The 21,848-nt window shown below is 39.8% G+C and overlaps 1 protein-coding gene across 2 annotated transcripts in view; it reads left to right on the top strand.

Moving 5' to 3' along the window:
* Positions 1-17,168, top strand: part of LOC149262809 (aluminum-activated malate transporter 9-like) — a 167,955-nt gene extending 150,787 nt beyond the window's left edge. For both annotated transcript variants that reach the window (XM_089425266.1, XM_089425263.1), the window contains exon 6: positions 15,949-17,168. In XM_089425266.1, coding sequence (XP_089281392.1) covers positions 15,949-16,668 — 720 coding nt within the window. In that variant the 3' untranslated portion in view covers positions 16,669-17,168. The remainder of the gene's footprint in view (positions 1-15,948) is intronic.
* The last annotated feature ends 4,680 nt before the right edge of the window (positions 17,169-21,848 follow it).

The following is a 21,848-nucleotide window of genomic DNA, read 5'->3' as shown; positions in this document are numbered from 1 at the left end:
AAATTTTATTTTACATAAATACTTTTCTTTTTCTTCTTTCAGCAAGTACATAAGAATTACATCATAGCATGAGCCAAATAGAAATTATGAACACTGATACTAGGACACTTTTCAACACCCTTTGAATTAGGGAGGTATTCATAATTGATCAACCAGTACAAGGACAATACTCACTTTGAAAAGTTATCATAAGAAGAGTATCAACATATGCAATGCTAGGAATCTTGATACCATAACTGCTAATGTATCAACTCAACAGGGACTAAGGTGTCATCAAAGAAACTTGCCACTATAGGTACCATCAGACTACAACTCTGGTATCAATCTAATTGGATATAGATACAATTTAGGCCTCCATGCCAAGACACCAACCCTTACAGGGATTTAGGTATCATCTAGGTCAAGATATCATCACTAAAACTAATCTCTATATCATCAAGACGAAGATACCCTCCCACACAGGGATATAGACATCATCAAGGCCAAACTATAACTAAGATCTCAATACCAACCAGGCCAAGATGTCCTCCCAAGTACCATCATATAGGCACACAACCTAAGGTACTCATCTCTCCCTCTTAACCAAATCACAAATCCAAGCATGCTTATCAAATATTTAAACTTCTCAGGGAGAGATCAACACATCAACTACTTGTTCATCCATCAGAACATACTGTAGCCTCACGACCCCAACCAGTATCAAACTTCCAATATATTGGTTCTTACTATCAATATGCTAGCATAAATCCGGGGTCTTAAATTATTCTGATGCTGCTTAGGTCATCATAATATCCAAACAAATCTCGACTAAAGCTTCCTATTCCAACTTCTCAAGCAACATGAAACTCAATCTCCGCACTTCTCAAAACAATTGATTCTTATTCACGACTTTCATCAAAACTAACCACCAGTAGTGCTTTAGCTATTCTCCGATCTCATTCTCTCCTTATGGCCTTCACTATACATACGACTGTTATTCATGACACATCATGTCCTCCCTCTCAACTAGGGAGATAACAACTTTTATTCTATTAGCTACACATGCTCTTTCTTTTGCATCATCATATCATCGGAGAACTTTGACCTTCCAAAACTTTATTCCTTTTATCTTCATATGGCAACAAGGTCATCTTTCAATCATCAATGTAAACTTCAATGTCATCAGGGTTCTTATAGATCCCTCTTTCCATCTTGCTCATCATCATCATAAGGTCATCATCAAGTATGAGGTAGGCATACCTCTTGCAAACTATGTGCCTGCAAATCTTGACAACAAGTACAACTAAGCACACAAATAACATGTATAAGGGCATGAAATTAGCTTTATCAAACTAGGGTTATCATGTTATCACAAGGAAAGCATCTAGGGTTATCAAAACTTTGAATAAGAAATTTGTAATATTCTTAATTAGCCATGGCTAATTGGAATATTTGATTTTGCTCAATTTTACTTTCTATGGTTATTTATAAATAAAAAGGTGAGGAAAGGGGGACATAACTCACCTTATGAATAAAGTCACTCCCTAGTAGCACAATGTTGTAACTTAAAAGGGGAGCCAAGGGGGTCCAAGGACCACGTAGACACTTGTAGGGACTGTGCAGATGGAGAAGGAACACGTGGCAAGAGAGAGGCTACGTTGGAGGAGGTGGGCCTTAGGGTTTTGAGAGAGGCCAATGCTATAAAGGAGAGAGGAGCCTCCTCATTTTGATCATTCGATTATGTTGCATTTGAGCTAGTCACTTCGACTTTAGAGTACGCTGGCTGTTTAGCTTGTTTGCAACACTGTTTAGTGCATCGAGTGTCTCCGATTGGAGATCTCACCCTTAGCCCCGGGGGACTTCGAGTGCCTGCTCGGGCAAGGTAGTTCCAACAGTGTTTTGCAGGAGGAGCAATTTCTGGAGTTGAGGAGGAGCTGAGCATTTTGATGACTGCGTAGTCTTGAAAGTGAGGACGCAGTGTCTTTTGGTAGGAGCTCCGGACTGGGTTTATGTGGAGGATTTGAGCTGGGAGATTGAGCAAGGGATCAACCCTTGCATATTGGAGGATTTTGGCAGAGTTTTGGGTAGAGTTTTGGAGGATTCTCTTCAGGGGCAGCGCAAAGCCTTGAGGGATTGCGTAGATCCCCAAGGGGGTGATTTTCGGGGGTCAACTATTTTGGAAAAGCATTTTGGGGTTTTCTGGGTTTATTGAGGAGAGGCTGATTCCAGAGTTTCAGCATTTTCTGAGGAGGGGAACAACCCCAAATCCTCATTTGATTCCAGCAGTAGCAACAACACAACAGTTCTCCGGCAGTTTGGACGCAGTTCAGAGAGAGGCCATTTCCTTACCATTCTGAGTGTATTTCTTCACTTGCCTTGTGCAAGTCGAGGTGCTATCTTTCTTATCACCTCTTGTACTCTTTCCATTACTCAGTATAATAAAATGGCTTAGCATTTCTCTCTGCATTTCTCGACTATCTGCTTATATTCCATGTATACATTATTGTATGTTGCACTTCTGTTATTGTTTTATCTCTTTGAGCTTGTGTTTGAGGGATATCTATGCTAAGGGATATTACAGTGGTACCAAAGCATAGACCTGGCTCAGCCTGTGGAGCTAGTAGTCTATGACACCAAGGGAGAAACCCTACATCTGTTACAGAGGTAGGAAATACAGAGATATTGAGCGTAGGTTGGAGAACACCTACGGAGAGGGAGACCGTGTTTGGGTGGTGGACACAGAACAGGAGGAGCCTGTGGTGGACGCAGAGTAGGAGGATCCAATGGCAAATGAGGACGGGAAGAGATTTGCGAACATGCTCCTCAAATCAGTGCAGGATATGTCGAGGCAGATCGAGATGATGGGGTAGAGATTCACGGCGGTGGAGGCTAGACAGCGTGAGAACACGGGTTTTCCAGGTTGGTAAGGGATCGGGTACATCCCACCATTTGCCAGAGCAGGGTGCCTCTCAGCGTGATACTACTCAGCAGATGGCCTCACATGCCCCTACACGCTCTTCCATGCCCACTTTCCTAGGAGCAGACACGGGGGCTGAAGCCCAGCAGGAGGCAGAGCGATCATATGAGCGATTATTTTGCAGAGTACCAGGCCTATGGGCAAGAGTTCAGGGATGCTCTCTCATTCAAAGACTATGTTCAGCTCCAGCGGGATAGTAGACCCCGCGACCATCATAGAGGATACCGGCATTATCATGATGGAGACACCCACCGCACAACTAGTAGATTCCACTTGTCTACATTTGATGGCTCATCAAACAGTTTGGCAAAGTCTTGGGTGGAGAAGCTGGACATCTATTTCCAGCTTAACCAGATGTCGGAGACAGAGGCCATCAAGGTGGCGACATTACATTTGGATGGTGAGGCCCAGGACTGATGGTTCCATGGGTTGGTTACACTCGGACACTCCACAATGATGACATATGCTGAGTTCACCAGGAGACTGATAGAGAGGTTTGACCGAAGGGATCCGGAACAACACTTTGTTGAGCTGATGAGGCTCAAACAGACCAGGAACCCAAAGACCTACATTGCAGACTTCTTGAGGGTTTTAGTGATGGTGCCAGATCTATCCGCGACATGGAGGATCTACATGTTTGTTGAAGGGTTAGCGGAGCCACTTCGGGGTCTAGTCAGATCCACTAGACCAGCCACACTCCAGGATGCTATTAGCAGGACCCGAGACTTACAGGATGCCTTACCCAGGACTCGGACACCTTACCCCCAGAGACAAGCTTTCCAACCTAAGGGGAAGGATGTGAGGAGTCCGCCTCCAAAAGGGAATCGAGGACGATCACAGATTGATGATGATGCCAGGAGGGAGCTGAAGAAGAAGCGGTTTTGCTTTACCTGTCAGGAGCCGTGGGCACCGAGACATAGATGTGCTGCTGGCAAAGCACATTTTATTGAGGTCTTCTCTGAGAGCAGCGGGGAAGAGGATGAGGAGGATGATGTGGAGGTAGGAGATAGTCATGCCGCGTAGGATCCTTTGCCACCTCCACCACTAGCAGTAGGTGGTGCAGCGTTTGCACCTACCAGAGGGACCCTTGCAGCATTGCGAGGAGTTCCCAAGTATTTGACGCTGCGCGTACGGGGGACAGTACGTGGCTAGCAAGTATCAGTTTTGGTTGATAGTGGGGCAACCCACAACTTCATCGATGCACAGATGGTTGAGCGGAGAGGTATACAGACAAAGAGCTTCGATGGCTTTTCAGTTTTGGTCCCAGGAGATCAGACCATGGTGTGTGCTCGTTATGTTCTAGAGTTATCAGTGACGATGGGCACCTACACACTGACTGACCACTTTTTCGTGGTCGATATTCCGGACACCAACATGATACTGGGTGTTTAGTGGCTTTCACTCTAGGGAAGGTCACAACAGATTGGAAGGCCCTAGAGATGGAGTGGGATGATGAGAAGACAGGGAGGCATGAGAAGATACGAGGACAGCACACATATCCGCCTCAGACTGTTTTGGCTCATCGGATGGAGGCAGTCTTCCGGAAAGGAGATGTAGAGTGGGCAGTGGAGCTGCGTGCATCAGAGGCAAGGACCACAGGGCTGACGGTGCACCTAGAGATACAATCCATCCTTGACCAGTATGCCACAGTGTTTGGGGAGATTCCATCGGGACAGCCACCGGACCGGTGGTTTGAGCACACCATTGAGCTTGAGCAGGGCATACAAGCAGTGATTACTACCCCCTATAGGCATCCCAAGGCCTATCGGGATGAGATTGAGCGGGCCATTCAGGAGTTGCTGGCTCTCTGGCACATTCGGCCGAGCACGAATCCTTTTGCTTCTTCCGTGGTGTTGGTGAAGAAGAAGGACGACACATTGAGGATGTGCATTGACTATAGGGCCCTGAACAAGAAGACTCTGAAGAACAGGTACCCCATACCCAGGATCGATGAGTTGATGGATGAGTTGAGAGGAGCACGGTTCTTCTCAAAGATTGATTCGAGATTTGGGTACCATCAGATTCGCGTGAGGGAGCAGGACATTCCCAAGACCACCTTCAGGTGTCACTATGGGCACGAGTTTTTGGTGATGCCCTTCGGGCTAACCAACGCCCTAGCGACATTCCAGTCCTGCATGAATCACATCTTCCGTAGTCACTAAAGGAAGTTTGTGTTGGTGTTCTTTGATGATATTATCATTTACAGCAGGACTTGGGAGGAGCATCTCCAACACATTGAGACAATGTTGCGCATCTTGGAGGAGCAGCAGTTCTATGCTAAGCTCTCCAAGTGTGAGTTTGGGTTGACGGAGATGTTGTACTTGGGACACATCATAGGGGTGGACGGAGTGAGAGTCCATGAGGAGAAGATCAAGGCCATCAGAGATTGGCCAGAGCCGAGGAACGTGACAGAACTTCGGGGATCCATTGGCATTTGTACTTACTACCGGAAGTTCGTCAAGAGTTTCTCAGAGCTTGCTGCCCCCTTGACAGATCTGATGAGGAAGGGGGCATTCTATTAGCTACACATGCTCTTTCTTTTGCATCATCATATCATCGGAGAACTTTGACCTTCCAAAACTTTATTCCTTTTATCTTCATATGGCAACAAGGTAATCTTTCAATCATCAATGTAAACTTCAATGTCATCAGGGTTCTTATAGATCCCTCTTTCCATCTTGCTCATCATCATCATAAGGTCATCATCAAGTATGAGGTAGGCATACCTCTTGCAAACTATGTGCCTGCAAATCTTGACAACAAGTACAACTAAGCACACAAATAACATGTATAAGGGCATGAAATTAGCTTTATCAAACTAGGGTTATCATGTTATCACAAGGAAAGCATCTAGGGTTATCAAAACTTTGAATAAGAAATTTGTAATATTCCTAATTAGCCATGGCTAATTGGAATATTTGATTTTGCTCAATTTTGCCTTCTATAGTTATTTATAAATAAAAAGGTGAGGAAAGGGGGACATAACTCACTTTATGAATAAAGTCACTCCCTAGTAGCACAACATTGTAACTTAAAAGGGGAGCCAAGGGGGCCCAAGGGCCACGTAGAGAAGGGGTCCACGTAGACACTTGGAGGGACTGCGCAGATGGAGAAGGAACACGTGGCAAGAGAGAGGCTACGTTGGAGGAGGTGGGCTTTAGGGTCTTGAGAGAGGCCAACGCTATAAAGGAGAGAGGAGCCTCCTCATTTTGATCATTCGATTATGTTGCATTTGAGATAGTCACTTCGACTTAGAGCACGCTAGCTGTTTAGCCTGTCTGCAACACTGTTTAGTGCATCGAGTGTCTCCAATCGGAGATCTCACCCTTAGTCCCGAGGGACTTCGAGTGCCTGCTCAGGCAAGGTAGTTCCATCAGTATTTTGCAGGAGGAGCGATTTCTGGAGTTGAGGAGGAGCTGAGCATTTTGATGACTGCGCAGTCTTGAGAGGGAGGACGTAGTTTCTTTTGGTAGGAGCTCCGAACTGGGTTTATGTGGAGGATTTGAGTTGGGAGATTGAGCAAGGGATCAACCCTTGCATATTGGAGGATTTTGGCAGAGTTTCGGGTAGAGTTTTGGAGGATTCTCTTCAGGGGCACCGTAGAGCCTTGAGGGATTGCGTAGATCCCCAAGGGGGTGAATTTTCGGGGGTCAGCTATTTTGGAAAAGCTTTCTGGGCTTTTCTGGGTTTATTGAGCAGAGGCTGATTCCAGAGTTTCCACATTTTCTGAGGGGAACAACCCCAAATCCTCATTTGATTCCAGTAGTAGCAGCAGCATAGCAGTGCTCCGTCAGTTTGGACACAGTTCAGAGAGAGGCCATTTCTTTACCATTCTGAGTGTATTTCTTCACTTGCCTTGTGCAATTCGATGTGCTATCTTTCTGATCACCTCTTGTACTCTTTCCATTGCTCAGTATAATAAAATGGCTTAGCATTTCTTTCTGCATTTCTCGAGTATTTGCTTATATTCCATGTATACATTATTGTATGTTGCACTACTGTTATTGTTTTATCTCTTTGAGCTTGTGTTTGAGGGATATCTCTGCTAAGGGATATTACAAAATTAAACTTTAAATATTCAAGACCTAAACTTAGGGTCACAATCATAGCGGAAGCAATCAACAAGGGTTACAATTTCATGTCCTAGATTCTTACAAAAACCTTTGCTAGGGTTTGGTCACAAACCATAGATACCATCATCAAACCCTAAAAAGATAGTGTTTTATCATATGCCCTAGATGCCATCAACAAACCCTAAACATCCAAAAGCTATGGTTTTACCTAAGTGAAAAATAGCAAAGGATAGTTATTACAAGGGTTGATTTAATCCAAATATTAAATACCCTAACAATATTAAGAATCTTTATGATTCTATAGCAAAACCCTAGAAATGAGAGTCATTAATATAAAGAAAAATTTAAAGACAAAATGATCGTACCTTCTTATATGATGGAGACATCTCTCGTAATTTTTAAACATACATTGAGTTTCTCCTTCTACAAACCTTGAAGGATCCCTCTCTCCATGACAGTCTTCTTCAATGAAGCATTAACATCCTCATGGTCCACCTTCATATGAGTCTACCTTAGTCAGAGTGCCCAAGGATCCAGTTTGATTATCAAGTTTCTATTCTTCTTCAATGAAGCATTAACATCCTCCTGGTCCACCTTCATATGAATCTACCTTAGTCAGAGTGCCCAAGGATCCAATTTGATTATCAAGTTTCTATTTTCTTCATTCATCATGCTCTTCATGACATAAAATCAATATATCTTACTTATTTTGTTTCCTTCATTAACTACTTACTTTAGTCATCAAGTAACACCAAGCAAAATATACAAGTACAAGAGCATGATGACACTTTTTGTCAATCTATGGTTTTCATGGAATCTTAGAGGATGGAAGCCTAGGGTTTTTAAGTACAAACCCTAGGTAGCGTTAGGGTCTCTATGTCATACCCTATATTTTCATGTTCGCTAGGGATTCCCATAAACCCTAGACTACCTACATACCCTAGAAATCAAGAGTTAGGGTTTCTCTGAGGGAACAAGTAGCTTATGGTTAGGGTTTCCATACAACTAGGGTTTCCAAATATCAACTAGGGTTTACAAATCCTAGTTATTGACAATTTTATTATAAAACCCTAGAATCAAACATGTCACAAACCCTAATGCAATTCACGTTATAACTTATATGCATAAAAACATTTTTTTCATACCCTAAGGACTACATACCTTAGTCCTCCATGATCACATATTTCTTCAAGATGCCATGATCTTCTTCTTGTTTCCAAAGTTGCTCAGACCAAGGATTGCCTTCATAGGTACAACTTCCATTGATGATCTTTCTAAGAGCAAAGCCAAACTAAGATGTTCTTCACAAGGTGACTTCAAGCTCTGCTTCTTCAAGAGGGGTTTTCAAAGGTGTCAAGACAAGTTGCTTGACAAGATGGCCAACTGTTGTTCTAGTTGAATTCTTGTATGTTATAGATGTTTTATCACGTCCTTAAATCATACTTCAAGTATAGCTTCTTTCACCAAGCGAACCACAGATACTACAAAAATTTGATGATAAGCTCAACCTGCTGTCTCTTTCACTGCAATTTCAGGCCCTTGAGATGCCTATAATTTTGGACTTCAAGGATCACTACAAATTTATGCTTGTCAAGATGCTTGATACTTCCTCCAAAACTGGGTTCAACAAAGGATTTCAAGAATGACAAGACAAGATTCTCTTCTCAAGGGACGAACTATTGTTCTTCTTTAACTCTAGTTAGGTTATGTTGTAGGTGCTGCTCAAGGTCCTCAAACTAGATTTCCTCTTGCTTCAAACAAACTTTGAATGAGATAACACAATTCATTCTAACTTTGATGACCTTGATGACAGTTTTGGAATCAATCTTATTTAATTCAAACTTTTGGTTAGGGCTTCTAACTGTCACTAAAGTGAGCTTAAAACTCGTCTTAAAAGCGCTATTCAATCTTGTAGGCTTGTTTCTTCTTCAATGGACCGCGCTTTGCTTGCCAATAGGTTAGTCATCTAGAATACTAAAACTTCAATTCGACCTCTCTAAGATGCGATTACAGGTCTCGACTCCTATAGTATTACTGTAGTTTCAGACTTCAATGAAGATGTTTGGATTTCTGAAATGTGTTACAGGACTTTTGAATTTTGAGCACAGGTCTTCGATCTTTCTCCTAGTATTCTCGACCTTATCTAAACTTATAGTCTAGCCTTTCGGATGACAAAAATGATTCTCGACTCTTTTATTTACTTTGAACTTCTAGCCCAGGTTTGCAGCCTAATTTCAGAGGGTTGATTCATAAATATATTCTTCAAACTCAGTATTGATTCAAGATAGCTCGACCTTGTACACAGTCCTCTTTGCTAGACTTGAAACCCTTTTTTTCCACACAACAATGATCTTCTAGCTGCCTTTATGCCACTGTCCTTAGCTCTGATTCCATGTTGGAAAATTCCTTAGGGCAACAAGTTTATTTCATTTTCCATTCATGACAATTATTTGTGATTATGTTCTTCTTAGTGTAATGACCCACTTCGATCTATAAGCAAAAGAGTATTCGCATGCATACGATGTATGTGTATGATAGCTACATATGCACACATCGCATGCTTTGCACTAGTATACTTATTAAAAAATTAGAAAAAATGTTTAAATGAATGAAAATGGACTAAATACCTAAATTATTGAAAAGAGAGATACTACCTAAAATCCGACACTCAAAATATACATAATAAATACTTCGTACTTATAAGGTTGTTAAATAAAATTTACAATTCCAATCCTTCTAATGTAAATATTGATCATTATAGAGTTAAAGTTATAAGTTAAGTATTGTTTATATATATATATATATATTTATGAGTTAAAGTTTCTAAACTAATATAACAAAAATTTGATATATATGTATAACTATTGATTTTATTATTATAATTAAATTTTATAAAAGTTAAAGTTATTAAAGTTTAAACATGTCAAACATATCAAGATATCAACACACATAAACACATATCCTCATCTCTCATTACACGTAAAGCTATATTTGTCAATTAAAATCTAATGAGGGCGGTGGAAGAAGGCAGTGACCGCCTAGGGATGGTATTTATCCCAAGTACGCAGAGACACCGAAAGAGGAGGGGGTTTTTGGGAAAGAAAGACTGGAAGGAGAATGAGAGATCTGAATCAGAGCTGAAGATTCAATTCAGGGCTTGATTTTCGAATCAAAACTTGAGAATTGAGCAATTGTTTTTGAAGTTTTTGGGCACAGGGGACCAAAATACTCTGATGGGGAAGTATTTTGGAGCTGAGTACCAAGGTTGTGCTCAGCTTGGCTGGGAGGATTGGTCATTTGCTAACATGAGCAAAATTGGGAACGAGGACAGCATGGGATCGACATCAAATTCAAAGAAAAACAAACAGGTATTTTTGTAAATCTCACGGTCTGCAAAACTAGAAGTAATTTCATAAAATTCTATACGTAGAGACCTCACACTTAGATTATTATGTGTGTGTTCTTATCATCAAATAAATGTCAAAACAAGAATATCACAACCATGAACACAAGATATAGGCTCCAAGCCAGGGAAAAACCCAAAAGAGACTTCCAAGACCCAAAACAGGACTCTAGACCTTCACCAAGACTTAAGTTAACAAACAGGTAATTTCCTAAATTTCACGGTTTGCAAAACTAGAAGTAATTCAATAAAATTCTATACTTAGAGACCTTACACTTAGATTATTATGTGTGCATTATTATCATCAAATAAATGTCAAAACAAGAAGATCACAACCATGAACACAAGATATAGGGTCCAAGCCAGGGCAAAACCCCTCCAACAAGGGAAAACCCAAAAGAGACTTCCAAGACCCAAAACAAGACTCTAGACCTTCACCAAGACTTAAGTTAACCAACCTTTCTTTCCATTATATTCTTCCGCAATTTTGAATTGAGGAAACCCTAGAAACCTTAAGGTACTTGCACGAGAGCCAAAAATGGAGAACAAACCAAGAAGATCACAATCATGAACACAAGATATAGGCTCCAAGCCAGGGAAAAACCCCTCCAATAGGGGAAAACCCAAAAGAGACTTCCAAGACCCAAAACAAGACTCTAGACCTTCACCAAGACTTAAGTTAACCAACCTTTCTTTCCATTATATTCTTCCGCAATTTTGAATTGAGGAAACCCTAGAAACCTTAAGGTACTTGCACAAGAGCCAAAAATGGAGAAATTTAGACCTTCGAAATGTTGCAACTTCTCTTTCTTCTTTCTCAAGGCTTTCCTAGCCTCTAAGGATCTTCACACATCTTCTTAGCCACAGATTAGAACATGTGTTGTGTCTCTTCAAGGAGGTCGAAACTCTTCTTTATATACCCTTTTCACTGGCTTCCATCACTTTTCACTGGGCTGACTTTAAGGGACGCTGGCCGACTTGGTCTTGGAATCTAACTAGACTTTTCTGAACATCAAAATAATATTTTCTTTCTTGATACAAGAGCCTAATCGGGTTTATTACATCATGACATAAAATTTGACTAAAGATTAAAAAAACCCTAGACTCAATGGGTGCTTTGACCTAATGACCAATGACCTTGAGCATGAAATCCATGCTTAAATAAATAATTTTTCTTTTACAAAAATACTTTTCTTTTTCTTCTTTCTACAAGTACATAAGAATTACATCATAGGAAGAGCCAAATAGCAATTACGAAGACCAATACCAACACGCTCTAGGCGTAAAACATAGCTATAGTAGGGAAATAAAATTTCAACGTATCTACAACAAGAACTATGAGATTCACTGATATAGCATGCCACATACACATTAACTGTGGAATTCCACATTAACTGTGCCTAAGTCATACGTTAATGACTTAGGCACAATACTTGCTAAGGTTTTGCAAATGGGGTAGCAAGTTAAGTGGGCTTGATTGTGGGGAAAACTCCACAGTTAAGCGCGCTTGAGCCAGAGGAGATCTGGGATGGGTGACCTCCTGAGAAGCCCTGGTTACTGGGTGCAAGCCCCGGAAGTGACGATTGACGCTATGTGATTCATTTCACTAGTTTCAATCCCACTTCTTCACCCCTGTGAGCATCACTCGATGCAATGAGTGCTAAGTGAATAATTCAAAAAATCATGAGAAATTAGTCAGTTACGAGTAACTCTCATGGAAATGGTCATACGTTAATGACTTACTTAACGCAGTTGAATCCCAAAAACGATATCTAATATAATGCACTGCGTAAACCCCTAATACTTAAATTCAAAAAGAGTGAAGGGATCTCTACTTGAATGGTTCATGAGGCACAATACTTGCTAAGGTTTTGCAAATGGGGTAGCAAGTTAAGTGGGCTTGATTGTGGGGAAAACTCCACAGTTAAGCGCGCTTGAGCCAGAGGAGATCTCGGATGGGTGACCTCCCGGGAAGTCCTGGTTACCGGGTGCAAGCCCCGGAAGTGACGATTGACGCTATGTGATTCATTTCACTAGTTTCAATCCCACTTCTTCACCCCTGTGAGCATCACCCGATGCAATGAGTGCTAAGTGAACAATTCAAAAAATCATGAGAAATTAGTCAGTTACGACTAACTCTCATGGAAATGGTCATACGTTAATGACTTACTTAACGCAGTTGAATCCAAAAACAATATCTAATTATCCATGATATTGATGCATATCAACAATAAAATCACACACTGTGATAGTCAACTGAACTCAACAACAACCATACTTATTACGTAAGTAACAATGCATTCGGGAGATTATCAACAATCATAGGAATCTGCAGATCCATCTCAAACCATGAGAACCATCACACGTGCCTCATCATGGGAAACTAGGAATAACACCATTCCTCCATAAGCAATACTGATACATTCATTGTTATAACCCATAACAATATCATTCAACATTCATAATGCAACAAAAGTACAAGTAGATACACTTATTTGTAGAGCTTAATGACTGTAAATTGGGGGAGGGGCTTCAACTCTCCATCCAACCGTAGCCCAACTACAATGCAATTTTTTTTTTGCAGTTGACCACCCCTGAGTCAGATTTAGAGTTTGAGAAGTAAATGCTCAAGGGAATTAAAATTGATGCCAATCAATTGCTCACACAGGAATCCAAAGACCATCTCGCTTCCACATGCTTAGCTCATAATTATAACTCCCAGTGTCTCCACTTGTTCAACTAGGGATCTAGAACACACTAAATCTCTATTTGCTAACCCCACAAATATTTGAACCACCAAGAGCTTTCCCGCTGCCTACCAGGACTTCAGAGTACACTATGTTCCACTTGCTCCACCTTGCAGGACTCCCAAATGCACAATGTCTCCACTTGCTCACCTGCAAGTGTTTCAAACATACATAGAGTTTCCCCTTTTCCTACCAAGACTCTGAGTACAGTGTGTTCCACCTCACAGGACTCCAAAATGAACATTGCCTCCACCTACTTCTCTTCAACCACGCTCCTTTGTGTCTATTATGTAGGGATCCAGAGCACATAGCGGTTCCACCCTCTTAATCTAGCAGGAATCCATACTATGTTGTGTCTCCACTTGCTCCTCTTGCCGTTTTGTCAAGCCATGCATCCCCGCATACTTAAGCTCTCGTGCCTATGCTATGCCAAGTCCTTCCTTGCACAACTTCGCCTCACAAACCTTGTAGGCCTACCCCAACATACTCTTGTGCATGAGCTTTCCTCTTGCTCAAACCTCCCTGTGTGTTCGAATGATGAATCTCTTTTCTTGTCGGCTCCTCTTTTCTTCCACTGACCCTGGTCTCCCCTTTTGCATGTTGACCACCCAATGCACTCTTCAAGGGCATAGGTGGTATGGGCTTGTCCTTCAATTAGGAAACCCATACTCAACCTCCCTGCCTATTGTGCAAGCCATTAAACCCACTCAGAAGAATTGGTGGCTATTAAATGAACAACCTAAATTAACCAATTCCCAAGCAACTCCTCCCCATACCTCTAAGCTCTTGTCCACTCCTCTTAGCCAATCATTGTGTTTATATTTCCATAATATTTACATGAATTACAAATTCACAGTGATAATTACAAGAGGGGTGGCCAAAAAAGTTGTTACAACCATGCTCTTACCAAAAGTGCATTGTTGGCCTTTTCAGATTCATTCTCTAGGATTAGATCATCTATGGGCAATTAGACACTTCACCTATAACAATCCCTTTGGGATGTAGAAGGGGAGCTGATGGATCATATGGCATGTTAAGGCACTTATTCCAGTAAGTTTAAAAGGTGGAAAATGCATGTCCTTCCTCATCATTGACCTCCTAGGGCTCATAAAGTAAATCTGAATTGAATGATTTCACCAATGTGCCTCGAGAAGAGAGATCTTGCCTCAGCTTATGATCATGAACAAGTGATGGCCTTGTGCAAACTCCAATAAACTGAACTATACTTTTATGCCGGATTTTCCTCATATTGAACACGTCTTGAGCGGCATCATGATTCCAACAAGTGACATCATATGAGTTGGATGCCATTTTCCCCAAGTTGCATTAAATTGGCCTGTGGGTGCAAAGGTGTTCTATCTGCATCTGAATCCTCTTCCACAATTACATCTTTCAATTTGTCCTTGAGGATTTGATCACAATCTTCACCTTCAATCATTGTTTCCCTTGCATCCGCAACATGGGTGCTAGGATTTTTTTTCAATAGTTGTGCTAGTGAGGCTGATCTTTTGGTCTGCCACTAATACTTCTTCATCTACAAATCTGCAATTTCTTTTTCCCTTCACTGCCTCTGCCGATGCCCATGCTCCAACCTGCTCTATCACCTTTGCGAGGTTTCTGTTATAATCTTCAAAAACATGCAATAATTCCACGTTCACCCTTTCTATTGAGAGAAATAATTCATGCTGCAACATTTCTCAAATAAAACCCTTCAGGTTGGCAGGAAAACCAACTTTAATACCACTGCAATATTATCTTTATTTATTTATTTAAATTCCTTGAAGTGTTTCTATGAATTTTCTGTAGAAAATGCACACAATGATTTTTTGTTGAGAATTTAATAAATTTAAATAAATTATAGAGCCAGTAATCACAACGCTTGTAGACAAATTCCACTGCAAACCCCAACTACTTATTTATAATTCTGAGAGGGAAATTACATCAAATTTTATTTTGAAAGGAAACCTGACAAACAGATAAGTTGGAGTAATTAAGTCCTCTTCAGAAACCTCCTTTGGCTAGATTCCTTTGACTGCACATGTGCGCTGCTTCAGCCTTATACGAAAACGCTCCAAAATCTTGTCTTTTCTCGCTAAGCGCCAATGAAGAACCCAAAGTGGTTGGAACTAGGGTGTAAGTTCCAACACCGAGACTGAGATCTCCCCAATGTTTTCACTTCACACAATAAGCTACTAGAGCTCCAATATCACTTCATCAAATTTCAAATTCTTTGCAAATGAATTCTTTTTTTTTTTTTTAAGTTTTTCGCATCCAAATGCTATGAGTAGAATACCTGAAATAACATGGGTCGCTTTTTAATAATAAGTGACTTGATAAGTTTTAATTCTTAATTAAATCAAAAGTCATTTGAGGAGGATTATTAAATAATTAAATTAATTGGCTGACAGGAACATTACATAGGCCCACTAAAATAGATTTGGAATTTTCTTATCTTTGACAAAAGCAAACAAAGCACTACAGGGACTGAAATGAGTTTGTGTACTGGCAAAAGCATTACAATACAGGGACTCCAGTGGGTTTGTGTATTGGCACAAACAATGCAGAGCCTGAAGGGAAATGGGGATATGGGTGCAATTCTGTTTGAGATGTAAAATTCCAAAATCGATTTTCTGCAACATAAAAGGATCCGAAGGAGTTGATTGAAACAATGGTGGAACTGTCTTCTTTCTGACTCGGCAGATTCGTATTCATATAGTAGTTTAAAATTTGTACATATTCTGTGCATCTCATATGAGACCATACTTGCAGGCTCCTATTGATCTGCGTCAAGTTTTCGGCAATGAGCTGCGGATAGTGGGTTGTGCAGGTGCAAATGTTTTGCGTGAACTGGGCAATAACATTGACAAGATGACAAAACTGAAGGCCGGAGATATATTGGTTCACGTTCACAAGGCAGCTGAAGAACTGCAGAAGAAAATTGATGCACGGTCTTATCTTCTAGTAAATTCAGAAAGCTGGGTTATCGGGAGTAGGCATGATAATGATGATTATATTCATGGACCCTTGGGTGAAAGTGACGATGTCGATCAGATAAAAGATGAGGAAGGCGGTGATCAGATTGGGAATCTTTCAAGTGGAGCTGATCATGTAATGGTCAATGTTCTTTCAAAAAGTTGGGATTGTGAGGGATCCCACTTTGGGGCAGTGAGTTCCGTGACAGCAGGAAACACTAGTCCAGGAAAAGCTTTTAACAAGCAGCGGTCTTGGCCCTCAAGACCTGTTGTGGACCTGGAACTCAGTATTGACAGAGAAGAGAAAACTCTTGAGAGTGCAAGGTCACTTTCCGTCGCTACGTTTGCATCACTTTTGATAGAGTTTGTGGCAAGGCTGGATAATTTGGTAAAGTCTTTCAATGACCTAAGCATGGAGGCTAATTTTCAAAACCCACCTGCTGACATCCTCACCCCCTTCTCTGAAACCAAGGGAATCTTTCAATGGTTGCTAAAACTATTCAAATTGCAAGGCTGAATCGGCGTTGTTGCCTCCATTAGCACCTAGCACAGGTTGTTGCGAAGCGGCAGCCTAATAAAGAGGAATTCTATTACCTATATGCATATTGCAAATAAATATGTGCAGGGCAGATTTTTTAAGCAATTCCATAATATATATGAATTTAAGACCTGGGAATTCCATGTAAGAGTATGAGACCTGGGAAGCAGGGCAGGAGGGTACAGATGAACAGATGCTATGACATTGCATGGTGCACATCCCCGGTTTCTTAGCCAATTATTCTCCGTGGCCGCATTTTAAAAAATTGGCATCCATTTATTTAAGGCAAGTGTAATTGTAATTATAAAAAAATGGCATTCATTTGTTTGAAGTCAGGTTTAATTGTAATTTTTGTTGATGGCAAATAATAGGAAATAAATATTCTAGTCCGTCTACACAGGAATATAGACAGCTATCGATTTTGCAGTTTAATTAATTTGATTCTCTTTCTCATCAAACATTTTTATATTGTTTTTAAATGAGGGGGATGTTTATTATTTATGTGTCAAATGTAATAGGTTAATATTTGATATTTAATTATTTGATTTACGATTCATTAAAAGCAATGAAACAATAATGTATCTTTGTTTCATTGAGTTTATTTATTTTAATATAATTATTTTATTTAGCAGGTTCTATAAAAAAATAGTTGGAATTTTAAGCTCAATTACTTTTATTTAAGTTGGAATTTTAAGCTCAATTATTTTTATTTAAATCGTGTTTAGCTTTGCTTGATATGGTTTGTATGCTATGAGAAGATTTTTAGGTTTTTGTTGGCAGCAACATTATATAATCATAATTGCTGTATAATCTTTGGTTGCAGCAATGATCATATGTTCTAGTTACCTGTTCTCTGTTAATACATCCAATACATCCAATAAAATTAGAAAGATATTGTCCTAGATGATGAGTATCTCCATCAAATTTATGCATATGAAAATTTATGTCAGCATTAATTATCTTATATGATAAACACACCTCCATAAAATTTATGATAAACATATTTGTATGTCAAAGATCAGTGAATTTGCATGAAATTTAATTATTTTAGTTATTATGCATTTGTTGTATACATGAAAAATGAAAATGAGATTTAGTTTATGATTTAAGTTGAAGGGACTCAACTTCCTTTAATTTTTCTAATTTTGTTCACATTTGAGAATTTTTTTTTTTTTTTTAATAATTTTGTTCACATTTGAGCTTGTACTTCTACTGTGATAACTTGGTGATCCACATTGGCTCCAATATAGTGTTTAAGAATCAGATTGATTCTAATCCAACTTTCACACATTGATTCTAGGTATGTCAATTGCTTGGCTTTCTAATGTAGCTTTTGCACAACTTACTTTTTATCAATCTTAATTCTAGTTAGATAATAAAAAAATAAGTAAAAATTGTTATTTGGCAACACAATTTGTTATGAAAAAGATTCAAAATCTAATTATGGTGAAACCATATAGATATGTGTGCAGAAAAATATTGTAAAAGCCTGTAGCAATCCATGTAAATTTCTTTATAGAAATAAATGTTATGCATATAAATTTGTCATGTCTTCTTAAATTAATTTGGAACAAGGTTAATTATTGTATTTTGGGGCCAATTTTGGAGATAGTGGGGCCCATTCGATTTTATTAGGAGATTGGACTTAGGAAAAATTATTTTGGTGTGGTTAAGTTTCATGTGGGGGGCCATCCACATTAGGGAAATACACACTCCCTAGTTCGAATTGCATGGAGGGGAAAGGTCGATGGTTAAGTGAGGGCCCACGATGGATGGAAAATTGGAGGGAAAAGTACTCCACGAAATCTATATAAGGAATGAAACTCTCCTCATTTCATCATCTTTTGGCAATGTTTCGCCAAGTTTCGGGGACGAGGAGGAGAGGGAGCGGGGATATGCAGGAGTGGCTTACGCAAAAGCTCCCCACCAATTTTTTGGAAACGTGCGGGGATGTCCGTGTGAAACAAATTTAAAATGAAAAGCATGATCATTGATATCATTATCATATAAATTATAAGCATACTCCATACATGTAATTTTGTAATTGTACAATGTAACTACTAATCTACTAACTTGCTAACAATGCACGATGAAAATAAATTATAAAATAATAAATGTTTAAAGTTTTGAACTTTGAACTTTAAACTTAAAACCATATTGATGTTCCACTTCCAACTATGGACATTGAATATTGAATAATATAAAAGTCAACTCTGATACATGAGTGGTAGTGTTCCATTCAATGAAGGAGCAGACAGAAGGTTGCTTGGCGATGACGACAGTGTTCAATTCAAAGGAGGAGCAAACATAAAATGAAATGTGAAATGAAAATAATGTAAACCCTTCAAGGTTGGTCAACAAATATTAAAAAATGTGATTTTTTTGTTTCATAAAAAAAATTGCTATTTTTTTTCTAGGAAAACAACCCCTCAAGACCCCTTAAGACCCCTTTCACTTAGGAAACAACCCCAATGCGAGGAAACGACCCCAAAAATGGAGGAAACTACCCCTTTCAAGTTTCCTCGCATACCCTATTTTTTGGGAGCGTGGGGAAACGTCCCCCTCTCGTCCCTATGTCCCCGGAGCGCGAGGGAGCTAGGAAAATCGACCCCCAGGTGGGGGGATGTGACCTCGTGGAACATTGTCTTTTGGCATATCAATTTCTCTTTGGTTGCTCGAGCTGCTTAGTCGAGTCACTTGTTCAACAAGAGTTCTTCAAGCAAAGAGCTCACCCTTTCTCCGGGGGACTTCGAGTGCCACCCTAGGAAGGTTTTTCATCATTCTTCAGGAGGAGGATTTCATTGTGGGTTTCAACAATTGTATTTATCTCCAGGTGGTGTGTATTACTGGAGGACGCAATGAAGAGGAGGCATAGGGGTTTGCTGTCATTTTGGAGAGTATGGGAGCTGAAGGAGAGTGCCTCTTGGCAGTGTGACATTCACACTTCCTAGGCCAGTGCATAGGCAACATTTGGGGCACACGTGGGAGGTAGAGCATGAGTCTTTAAGGTTGAACTTTGCTGGGGGAGCTAAGGGAAGCCTTTGTGGAGGAGATTGCTACATTTTCAGAGTTTGGGAGGAGGTTTTTGCTTGTATTGCTTGCAAGTTGTATTCTTGAGCAGCTTGGAGGTCGTAGGGCATATTGGAGGCCAAATTTGGGAGGTTGGATTCAGACCAAATCCTTTTTGGTTTTTTGTGGGTTTTGGTCAAGCAGTTGTTGTAGGGGCTACAACAACCCTCCAAAATTTTTGCTCGCATGCAAAATTTAGAGCCTACCTCGGATCCTGTGATCGGTTATCCTTAGTCGCTTGTTGGCAAGTTGATGATTTCGAGCCCCCCTCCTTGATCTTAAGAGTTGTCCTTGTTCTCATCTTCATGTAGCATGTGTCATATTTGGGCATAAGGGTTGTCGCTTGTCATACAAAGGGAATGTTGTCTTGCTTCAAGAGAATTACATGCGCATGAGTGGTTATCGTCACATAGAAATGTTTCACACTCACCTCACGCACTCACACCACGAAGGTTTTTGCATTAAGCAAAGTATGTCCCATGTATCTTGGATGGTCTCCATTGTGTCATTAAGTGTTTGTGTGCGATCACAGTTGAGACCTATCAATGTTTGCATATGTTTCGCCGATCTCACACTTAGCCATTTTCCCAAGCAACCTAGCCTCATCCAGCTTCTCGGAACTATGCGCTTTGTTTATGCAACCATCAAGCTTCCTCCCTTGCCCACTGAAACACCGCAGTGCGCAGACACATTGTTGGGTCAGGAAAAATGAATGATTTCTCTTCGTAAATTGCTTTATTTAACCTTCATCCTTATACGATTATTTATGTTTATAGATTAAAATAAGGAAAATGTCGCGGCTAAAGTTGGATGAAAGCATTTGGTGACAAAATAGGCAAATCTAGCATAAGAAACTGTTTTTTTGCTATCTTTGTATGTAGAAGATGTGGATTGGGCAAAAGCCGTTCAATTGACAAAATAACACGCGGCCATAAAAGGGAAACTACAATGTCTTTGGTAGACAAGGCAGTGGGAGATCAACCTGAACAATGCTATTTTATCACATGATTAGATTATGTATTGCGGAAATCCTGAGGATTTGCTTTTATCTAGTTACTCTTTTATGTTATATATAGAGCCGAAGGGCAATTAGAGACAGTTCATAGTTTGATAATATGTAATTATTCTTTTTGGAAACATATAACGTTGTTATCTCAGTGACTCTGTAAGTTGTTACTTGCATTAATGAAAGAAGGTTGTGTTTGATACATATTCATATTCTGAGTTCTTATTAAGCGGAGGCTTCTGGCGACTCTGGGCCCGGTCACGAGAAGTTCTACTGCTTCCTTGTGTTATAGTGTTTCTATTTAGTCTTCGCTATTTGATTAATGTTCAGTGATTAGTTATTTCATTTATCATAAATATTTGTGATAATGATTCATATTGTTGTTCAATTAGATTTAGAGTCAAGTCGCGTGACATACTTAAGTAATGCTTTGATTGGAATGAGTGAATTAGTGTTAATAGTAGATTGTTGTTCATTTCAAGTGATGTTATCATAGATCCTAGAGATAATACCAATTAATTTCCATAGGTTGCAATATAGATCATTTGTAATTTTGTTGTATGCAGTTTTGCTGTTCAATTGTTGTTTGATGTTCAATTACCATTTGTCGTTCAATTATCGATTGTTGTTCAATCATTGTTTGCTGTTCAATTGAGATTGATTGTTAATTTGGATTGCTATAGATTAACAATGTTGTTCAATAGTTATAGTTTCTTTCCTTGATTGAGTGAGTTAGCCTTAAGTCTATTTGAACAATCCCAAGTGTGATTCTTATTTGCATTCAATTTCAATTAATTTCGGAACAAGTTGCATAGAATTGCAGAGTGTGTTAAGAGTATTTCTTCCATAGTTAGTTCTTTTCAGAATTGTGTGGATTGAATTGAAGAATTAGTCATTAGTGATTGCAACGATTCATCATTAGATAACCTCTAGATTCACTGCATATACTGTGCTGACACTCTTGAGATAAAAAGACTTACCTTGGGTTGACAACTAATGTAGGGATTGAGATTGCCTGTAAAAAGACATTTTAGTGAGCCAACATTTTGGTGCCATTGCTAGGTAGAGTGTTTCAAGTGATTGT

Source organism: Pinus tabuliformis, chromosome 6 (assembly GCF_031772625.1).
Source record: "Pinus tabuliformis cultivar Carrire ecotype Pingquan chromosome 6, CPIR1, whole genome shotgun sequence".
Taxonomy (NCBI): domain Eukaryota; kingdom Viridiplantae; phylum Streptophyta; class Pinopsida; order Pinales; family Pinaceae; genus Pinus; species Pinus tabuliformis.
This window is presented reverse-complemented; position numbering and strand designations above follow the sequence as displayed.